General features: G+C 49.7%; 1 protein-coding gene across 11 annotated transcripts in view; it reads left to right on the top strand.

The window, feature by feature from the left end:
• The window catches only part of Nav2 (neuron navigator 2), a 625,974-nt gene that overhangs the window by 596,735 nt on the left and 19,626 nt on the right, over window positions 1-9,613 (top strand). For 10 of the 11 annotated variants that reach the window (XM_026777610.1, XM_005370351.3, XM_005370352.2 and 7 more), the window contains 5 exons: window positions 789-942; window positions 1,950-2,112; window positions 2,970-3,070; window positions 6,204-6,299; window positions 7,855-8,023. In XM_026777610.1, coding sequence (XP_026633411.1) covers window positions 789-942; window positions 1,950-2,112; window positions 2,970-3,070; window positions 6,204-6,299; window positions 7,855-8,023 — 683 coding nt within the window. Of the gene's footprint in view, window positions 1-788; window positions 943-1,949; window positions 2,113-2,969; window positions 3,071-6,203; window positions 6,300-7,854; window positions 8,024-9,613 lie in introns of those variants that run through there. The other variant, XM_026777612.1, reaches the window with a different exon arrangement.

Raw genomic sequence — 9,613 nt, 5'->3', positions numbered from 1 at the left:
CTCTCTCTCTCTCTCTCTCTCTCTCTCTCTCTCTCTCTCTCTCTCTCTCTCTCTCATATTGCCGGGGTGGGGGAAGCCTTGCTCTTAAGTTTCTGTTCTTGCCTATTACCTCCCTTCTGAGAGGGAAGGCTGGCTGTGTCTGCCTGGTAATTGCTCATACCCAAAAGACTACCTGTTCCCGTCCACAGTTCCTGGTTACCCTGTTAGTGCAGCGTGGTTACTGCTTCTGTCTACAATTCCTGGTTACCCTGTTAGTGTACTGTGGTTACTGCTCCTGTCTACAGTTCTTGGTTACCCTGTTAGTGCACTGTGGTTACTGTTCCTGTCTACAGTTCCTGGTTACCCTGTTAGTGTAGTGTGGTTACTGCTCCTGTCTACAGTTCCTGGTTACCCTGTTAGTGCAGTGTGGTTACTGCTCAGTCTCCAGTTCCCGGTTACCCTGTTAGTGCACTGTGGTTACTGTTTCTGTCTACAGTTCCTGGTTACCCTGTTAGTGCAGCGTGGTTACTGCTCCTGTCTACAATTCCTGGTTATCCTCTGTTAGTGCCATGTCGGGGAAAGCTACAGTATAGCCCTTCTTGTAACCATTGCTCTGTATTGCTTTGTTGAATAACAAAGACTGGATATTTTGATGCTTTGGGTATGATCCTCTCTAGAAAGCAGTAGAGTCTGGAGGAGGGGCTGATATGTGCTGAGCCCTGAGTAGTGGTTAACCTGGACCAGTCTCAGAAGGGCAAGTGAATTACATCGGAGCTCATGTCGTCGGGACCACCCTGTTCTTTCCCTAGGATTTCTGAGTGTATGGACAGTGAGGCAGAGACGGTCATGCAGCTACGAAATGAGCTGAGAGACAAAGAGATGAAGCTGACAGACATCCGCCTAGAGGCGCTCAGCTCCGCCCACCAGTTGGACCAGCTCCGGGAGGCCATGAACAGGATGCAGGTGAGTGGATGGCAAACAGAGTCCCAGGAAGCTGCAGAGTGGAAGCCCAGGGGTGTGGGTATGCTGGCAGTTGCTGCTTCCCTGTCTCTCTCTTTAGTTTTCCGAAAGTGGGTAGTCCACACATCAGACCTTGTGTGGCTTCACACTGCCTCCTCCTTCCACGGTGGCCCCTCCACTTGGCCTTCTCCCTGTCTTCCCTAGCTCCACTCGTCCCACACTACTGGAGTGGAACTGTGATGAGTGACTGTGTCCCCACCATCTGTTTCATGCTATCCCTTCCCCCCTGAGTACCCTCCGTCTATCCAAACTGGACCCGCCTCCAAGGCTCTACCTGAGCCTCCTCCCAGACCTCGCCATGTCCTGCAGCTGGAAGAGCCAGCGGCTTCCTCTGAAGGTGGCTGCACACCAGTTCTTCCGGGTCCCACCTCTGCATCCCAGTCTTGTGAGCTGCATTTTGCATCAAGACTTGCTTGCATTCGGCTCTTTATGGACAAGCGTGGAATGACAGAGTCCTGTAGACTGTGCTAAAGGTGACCTCACTGGAGAGCTGTGTCCCAAAGAACATTCCCTGGACCCGGGAGAGGCTCCTGGAAAGGACAGCTGCTCCACAATGAGTGTGCACAGGAAATCCACTGTGCCCCCTTCTCAGAGTCACAGAGAAAACAGCTCCTTCATGTTCCGAGAAGTCGTGGAGTTGAGAAATTCTGTCATCCTAAATTCTCAAACCTCTTTGATTGACAGACACTTTCACACTGGCCACACTGGCAGGAGACCCTCAGAAAGGCAGTTTCTGAATACTCCCTAAAGACCAGTTCTCCATGAGTTGGGTACCAGTCCTGCCAGAGTCTTGAATGGCTGGGAAGGTGGGGCGTGCCATGCAGTCTCCCCAAGGGGTGCCTGTTTTGGCTGGCCTAGCTACCGGGTTCCTCCAGATTCTTCCCCCAGAAAAGGCATGTTCCCTTCATTGCACCCATCTGTTAAGTCAGTCTCTCCCTTACTTTCTGCAGAGTGAAATTGAGAAGCTGAAAGCTGAGAATGACAGACTGAAGTCTGAGTCTCAAGGCGGTGGCTGCAGCCGGGCCCCCTCCCAGGTCTCCATCTCCACTTCCTCAAGGCAGTCTTTAGGCCTCTCACAGCACAGCCTGAACCTCGCAGAGTCCACCAGTTTAGGTGAGTGGCTGGCAGCCTAGGGGCAGGTCAAGTCTACTAGCCTGGGTAAGTGGCTCGTAGGACCAGCAGCAGGCCATGGACACCAGCCTGACTGAGTGGCTCACAGGCTGGGGACAGGCTGAATACACCAGTCTGGGTGAGTGGATTGTGGGACCAGCGCAGACTGAGGCCTGCGGCTGGCACTCCCGTGTCCAGGGTGAGCAGGTCCACAGATCTGATGGTGAGGTAGCAGGTGTGTGTGCACTTGGGGTGTGTGTGTCTGGGTGTGCATCTGCTACCAACATGAGCCCAGCCATTAGATTCTTCCATGCTTTGCTCCAGCACCCTGAGTTCTTCAGACCATGAGCTTGGGTTTCTCCCTGCCCACCATGCTGAGTTCTTCTCAATCCATCTAAGGAGTTGTTATCTGCATCCCCAGTGCTCAACTGTACCGGTATACCCCTTGGAAGGACATACCACAGAGGCCATGCCTTGGCTTCCAGCCTTCTGGCAGCCGGGGTAGACTTCAGGCTGGCACATCATCCCACAATGCACCTTGAGTTTTTCTTTGTGAGCATTTCAAGGCTGATGCTTTTATTATTTTTTTTTTAACCCATGATGCTACTGTTGCTGTTGTTTGAGTCTCCTTGCACCTCCATCCGGCAAGATGCATTGTCAGCCTGCTGACCCCGCCCCTGGCCTTCCCACCATTGGTTTCTGTGACTGCATTCTCCATCCTTCCCTCCCCCCAGCCTGCAGCCCGACATCGGAATTGCCCTGCTGCTGTGCCCACAAGCAGCAGAGGTGTCGGGAAGCAGCTCTGCCGTCCCCACGTGCCCGCCCACGTGCCTAAGGCTGTTGATGTTTTCCATTCGCAGACGTGTTGCTGGATGACACTGGTGAATGCTCGGCTCGGAAGGAAGGAGGCAGGCATGTTAAGATAGTTGTCAGCTTTCAGGAGGCAATGAAGTGGAAGGAGGTCAGTCGGCTCCCTCTCCCTGCTCACCTGCCCTTTCCCCAGGCAGAAATGGCCTAGCTTAGCGATGGGAGACCTAAGGCGCTGGGAAGTACCAACACCTGTCTTGAAGTCAGTGTCTCCCTCACTCACAGGGGACGGACGCATTCCGAGGCCCAGGGGCTGCTGACATGGTAGTGTATCCTGGGCCCTGGATGTGCTGTGTTCTACTATACATGAGTACACATGAAGGAGTTTCCTATACAGATTCTTTAAGGCATTAGCAAGAGAGAATGGTGATGTCACTTGGTAGCCAAGTGTTTGTTCGCATGTACAGGGCCCTGGGTTCCGTTCCTAACATCACAGTAAAATGCAAACCAAAACACAAATGAACAAACAAACAAACAAAAAAACCAGAAAGTAAAGAAATTGTAAAGATAAAATAGAACACTTAACAACAACGTTCTGAAAACAGAAATCGAGACCTCTGCTGGGTGGTAGCTCCTGTACCCATAATCCTTAGTGGTCCCTCCCGTGCTCATAATCCTTGGCAGCCCTTATATCCACAATCCTCAGCCGTCCATCCCGTACCCACAATCCTCAATGGTCCTTCTACCTGCAATCCTTGTGGTCTCTGCTGTACCTGTCCTCACTGACTGTCCTTTGACAGAAAGCTGAAGAGCGCTTCCTTTCCGTGTTTCAAAGACTGCTAAAGCTCACTCCAGGAGCAACTTCACAGGAAGTTGCACTTCCCTGTACTCTCAGCACTAGGAAACACTAATGCTCTCAGAAATGCCTTTTCTGTCCGGTTGTGGTGGCGGTGCACAGCTTTAAGCCCAGTACTTGGGAAGCAGAGGCAGGTCGATCTCCATGAGTTCAATGTTGTAAGAGCGGCGGGCTGCATCCTGTCACCCGGCTCCCGCACAGCTAGCTTATGCCCGAAATAACTACACGGAAACTGTATTCTTTTAAACACTGCTTGGCCCATTAGTTTTAACCTCTTATTGGCTAGCTCTTACATATTGAAACCCATTTCTAATATTCTTTGTAGCACCACGAGCTGGCTTACCAGGAAAGATCTTAACCTGCGTCTATCTGGAGTGGGAGAATCATGGCGACTGCCTGACTCAGCTTCTTTCTCCCAGAATTCTGTTCTGTCTACTCCACCCACCTAATTTTCTGTCCTATCAAAGGCCAAGCAGTTTCTTTATTAATTAACCAATGAAAGCAACACCTACATCGGTTCAAGGCTGGCCTGATCTATAGTTCTAGGACAGCCAGGGCTACACAAAGAAACCGTGTCTCAAAAAAACAAATGAACAAAAAAGAAAGAAAGAAAGGGCGTTTCTGAAACTGCTGCTTTCCTGAGTCATGTCCCAGGCAGCTGTGAATATTTTACTGGTAAGGCAGAAGCGGAAGCTGACTGCACTCAGCTGGCCTAGGGCTCATTTCTGTCTCGTCAGAGACTCGAGACATCGCATTCACCAAGCTGGGAGACAGAAGGCCCTCGGCTGAGTCTAGAGAGCACAGAGGGCTCAGAGTAGGATGGGTCGGGGCACCCTGAGCCACTGATGCTAGGAGCCTGTGGTTCTCTGGTGTGGTTTCTGTTCCCATGTGTACCTGCCAGCGACTATTCTGAGGTGGAGGTGAAGGGTGGCAAAGTCGGTTGGTTCTATTTTAGTGGGGAAATCCTATTGGATGCCCTGGATGACCTTGAGTGTCCGTGAAAGTGGGAAAAGGCCGCATGAGTTTCCACATCGAGTCCCCTTGAGGTTTTGAAATTGTATTTCATGGTGTTTCTAGCCAGCATGTTAATGGTTTCAGATAGTTGGGAAACCAAAGTGCCCATCAAAACAAAGTCTCTGCCAGCTCTGTCACCGTTTGGCTGACCTCCCAGGGGTCTCAGAGGTGTCTGGCTGGAAAGGAAGCTCAGGAACCCAGCTAACAGAGGCCTGGCCTGGCAGATGGAAGTTCATTCTCCCAGCGTTCTCCCAGTGCAGGCGGGTCACATCCCTACATATTGCTGATCCTCCTTGCCATCATTTCCAGTATCACAGCTGACATTCTTGCAGGATGGCAAATCGTTGTTCTGGGCCACACTGTAGCATACACAAGAGGACACTGACCGTGGCATTGTCCCCATTGTGCAGCTAAGAAACCCAAGACCACGAGGCTCGGGGGAGTCAGACTCTTTCATCACCGCTGGTGCTCTGCCCTCTCTTGACGGCTGCGTGCCTGCGCCCACCACCCAGCCCCACCCCTGTTCTAGCTGCATCCTCACAAAGCATGGGAGATATTAAAAACCCAGCAGAAGGGAATGCTTTCTCGGCATCCTTTTCATGGATGTGATCAGTTTAGCTCCTGTGGGCATAGAAGAATAAGAAGTGGGGAAAAAAAGATAGTTGTTGACAGTCTTCCCAGGATTTTACTAATTTCTGAATCGAGCTTTTCAGTTTTCATGGAAGAAAAGTAATAAATACTGTTTTAATTGTAAGAAGCAAGGCTCACACTTTTAATTCCTGGTCTTGAGAGGCAGAGGCAGGTTTTCCACAAAGAAAGGAAAAAAGGGAGAAGGAGAAAGAAAGAAAGGAAGGAAGGAAGGAAGGAAGGAAGGAAGGAAGGAAGGAAGGAAGGAAGGAAGGAAGGGAAGGAAGGAAAAATAGGAACATTCTCTGAAGTTCTAACAATAACGACAAACTTTATTAAATAAAATAAGAAATGGCTAACCATAGATACATGTAAGTTGAGAAGGTATCGTAAATCTGTCCAGCGTAGTTCTCAGTGTCAGGCAGGTGAACCGTGGAAGCTTCCTGGAAAAGGTGAGTAGTTCTTTAGCAAGGTTTGCAATCTGGCCGCTGGCAGACAGGAGCTGGGGGAGGGTGCAGCCCAGGATGTGGAATCCAAGCCCTGTGCAAAACATGCACTTAGCTGATGGTTCCAGGGACCCGAGAGGTGATCGCAGTCTCCCTGACCCTTTGCACTTTTACCAGAGCAGAGACGGGGTTCCAGGCTGTTGCGTGCCAGCCGAGCTATGCCTGGCGTGGAAAGGAATGGGGCTTTGCTGTCCTTTGGAAGCACTGGGATGCCTAGGCCTCTGCTCAGCCGGGCCAGAAAGCAGCCAGCTGCTCCTCACCTGCTTGTGTCTCCTCACCCTTAGGACTCCAGACCGCACCTTTTCCTTATTGGCTGCATCGGAGTCAGTGGCAAGACGAAATGGGACGTGCTCGATGGGGTGGTTAGACGGCTGTTCAAAGTAAGTGTTTCAAGACTAAAGTCACAGCGGGGGCTTGGAGAGGGAGGGGAGTTTTGTTTCCATAACCCCACCATTTCCCTAGCTTACTCTCTTCTCCTTATCTTTGGGTTGCTAGGTCTTGTCCCCTGGTCCTCCAGGGCATGGAAAGATGATGGTATGTGACTGGTCATTCTCCATCATCTTTCCTTGGCTGGCTAGCCAGCTAGTAAACATCATTTCACAGTGCGTCCCTAGAGCGGTGTCCTATTCAATATGACCCCGGGGGTGAAGCTCAGCCAGTACACTTTTGCCCTTTGGGCTTCACATACATGACCAGCACCCCATTCAGCACCCCCTACCAACCCTGCAGTCCCTGGGAGCCACATCCCACCAGTAGCCAGTGTCAAGGATGCCAGCATGCAGCATGGTCACAACACGGGGTTGGGTGTTTGCATTATCAGAATGGCTAGGGAACACCAAAGGAAATCTTGTGGCTCATGATGATTTAAAAGAAGCTTTTGATTTTTTTTCTTCTGTCCCAAAATAAATCAGCAGTATCAAGTATTAATCATGTTTCCTGAGTGCTAACTATAGCCTCTACGTCATACGTCAGAGCCCACACTAAGTCCTTTGTTGTTCCATTTAATGACTTCGAAAGCAGCCCGATGCCACCAACCTAGAAGTAGACCAGAGGTCTCTGCCATCTGACCGGACCTGACTTTGCGGTCTCTTCCAGCATATACGTCAAATGGTTTTGCACAAGGGAAATTCAGTTTTTTCCTTTTTTAAAGAGTGTGTGTTTGAGTGCTTTGCCTACATTTATGTCTGATGTCTGGTGCCCTCAGAGGCCCAAAAATGGCATTGTATTTCCTGGAATTGGAGTCACAGATGGTTTCCCGTTGGTTACTTTTTATGAATTGCTTAGCACCATCCACAGACCCTGATTGTAAAGAGACTGCTCGTTCATTTTCCGGCCGTCCAGACCCAAATAATCACACAGAAACTATATTAATTACAACACTGTTTGGCCAATGGCTCAAGTGTATTACTGGCTAACTATTATATCTTAAATTAAGCCATTTCTACTAATCTGTGTGTTACCACAAGGCTATGGCCTATCAGTAAAGTTCCTGCGGGCGTCTTTCTCCTTCGGCAGCTACATGCCTTCTCCTTGACTCCGCCTAGTCTCTCTCTATATCTCTTCCAGCCTGGCCATATTCTGCCCTGCCGTTGGTCAGAGCAGCTTTATTCATTAAGCAATAAAAGCATCACATGCAATAGGACATTCCATATCACCTGATGCCAAATTGAGGAAAAGCTGCTTGCCTTTCTGTGCTTGGTTGTTTACCCAGGATAAGTTTTCATGGTCTTGTTAGGGGCTTGTTTTTCCCTGCCCCTAAGCAGATAAATCTATATATTGAGAGCCTGGGTTTTGAGGGTGTTATCCCCAGAACACTCTTAATTTCAGTTCAGGTGTCCTCTGAGAAAAAGAGGGTACCCATCAGTCACCCAGTGAGAATGGGTGTTCCAGAAGGTTTTAGCCAGCTCTCTGATGGTCCGTGTTTTATTTCCCCAGGAATACATCATTCATGTGGACCCAGTGAGTCAGCTGGGGCTGAATTCAGACAGTGTCCTCGGCTACAGCATCGGTGAGATCAAGCGCAGCAACACCTCAGAAACCCCCGAGCTGCTCCCGTGTGGCTATCTGGTGGGAGAGAACACCACCATCTTGGTGACTGTCAAGGGTAAGTAGCTGCTATCTGAGCAGTGGTGGTGCACGCCTTTAATCCCAGCACTCAGGTGGTAGAAGGAGGCAGATCTCTGAGTTCAAAGCCAGCCTGAAGCACAGAGTGAGTTCCAGGACATTCGGGGCTGCACAGAACCAAAAGGCTAAGTGATTGCTTGTGAAGCTGGGGCTTGTTTTCAGTGGTCAAAGTATGTCTGTTTTCACTGTGTATGTGGGTGGGTTTTCTCTTCCTCCCTTTTACCTCAACCACTCCTACTCAAGCAAGTTGCACCACCAGGAAACAACAAATTACTTCAGTTTATTGCTGAAATTAAACATCAAAAGGTCCCATTAGCCTTATGACTGAGATGGTGAGAAACTAATAACTCCTTAATAACCCTGTCGAAGTGGCACTTTACCAAGCCGTGGAGGGTGCTTGCCAGCCGGCCTTGGACACAAGCCCATTCTACAGATAGGGAAACAGGAAAGTTGCTGCAAATATCCTGATGAGATCACTCTTGCCCACACACCCAGCTCCTGGAAGTGTTAAGCCCCGGAGTGTCATGTGTCATGGTCTTCCTCTCCTTGTCCCTGTACACTCAGGGCTCTCTTATAATGCAAAATGCTTTCAGTGTGGTTTCAAAAACACAGTCCTTTTTAATACTTCTAGGACTCTTTAAACATCCCAAGGCTGAGTCAAATCTGAGATCCAAGGCAGACTGTGAGCTACCATAAAAAGTGAAAGTTACATACTTCAGATACACAATAGCACAGAATCAGCATCCCCATTCTGGAATGGAGCATGCGCTATAGCAAGGGATGTTTGGACCAAAGAAAGACCAAAATTGAGCAGGTTAAAGAGCTAATCCTGCAACTACATACCAAGTATCTTGGGCTTGTGATAGACTCATCTGGGCTCTAAGGGCTTGGATAACCCTGCCCCTCCAGTTTTCCTGCCTTAGCACCCACAGTCTCTCTCTTAAATCAGCTCCTCTCCGTGCCTGAAACTTTGATATTGTAGGTGTATCATGATCCTGGTCTCTTCACCCTCCTGGAGTCCCCATTGCAGCTTGAGCTTACCCTCCAAAATGTCATGCAGTAGCTTCTCAGGGATTCTCCTTGCAGAGATTCTGGCCCTGCCAACCATTGCCTAGCCTCAGCAGCTCTCTCAAGCCTTAAGGCAAAATTCCATGACCTCATCGTCTTATATCTTGCATGCCTGCAAAACTGGCACAGAGTGGACAGTGTTGCCAAGTTCTGCTGCCAGCCTGGGCTGTGGACCCTTGCCCTTTGAACAGCAGTTCAGTTGTAATGGCTTCTTGGTGTCTGCATTTGCAGAAATCGCTTTCCCAGGCAGTTTTGTGAGCAAGGAAGCTGCTCTATGGTTCCTTTCCTCTTGCATTGTTACAAAGCAGGGCTTCTCTTTCACACTCACAGAATCCTTTCCATATGCACCTTGACCTCACCTTTCAACTTACCCGAGTACTTCTCCCTCCCCCCCTCCCCAGAACAAACTGCATTTTTTTTTTTTTTTGTATTTTTCGAGACAGGGTTTCTCTGTAGCTTTTTGGTTCCTGTCCTGGAACTAGCTCTTGTAGACCAGGCTGGC

The sequence above is a fragment of the Microtus ochrogaster genome, unplaced genomic scaffold, assembly GCF_000317375.1.
Source record: "Microtus ochrogaster isolate Prairie Vole_2 unplaced genomic scaffold, MicOch1.0 UNK76, whole genome shotgun sequence".
In the NCBI taxonomy this organism is placed as follows: Eukaryota; Metazoa; Chordata; class Mammalia; order Rodentia; family Cricetidae; genus Microtus; species Microtus ochrogaster.
The sequence above is the reverse complement of the archived record's forward strand: the minus strand, read 5'-3'. Positions and strand labels throughout refer to the sequence as shown.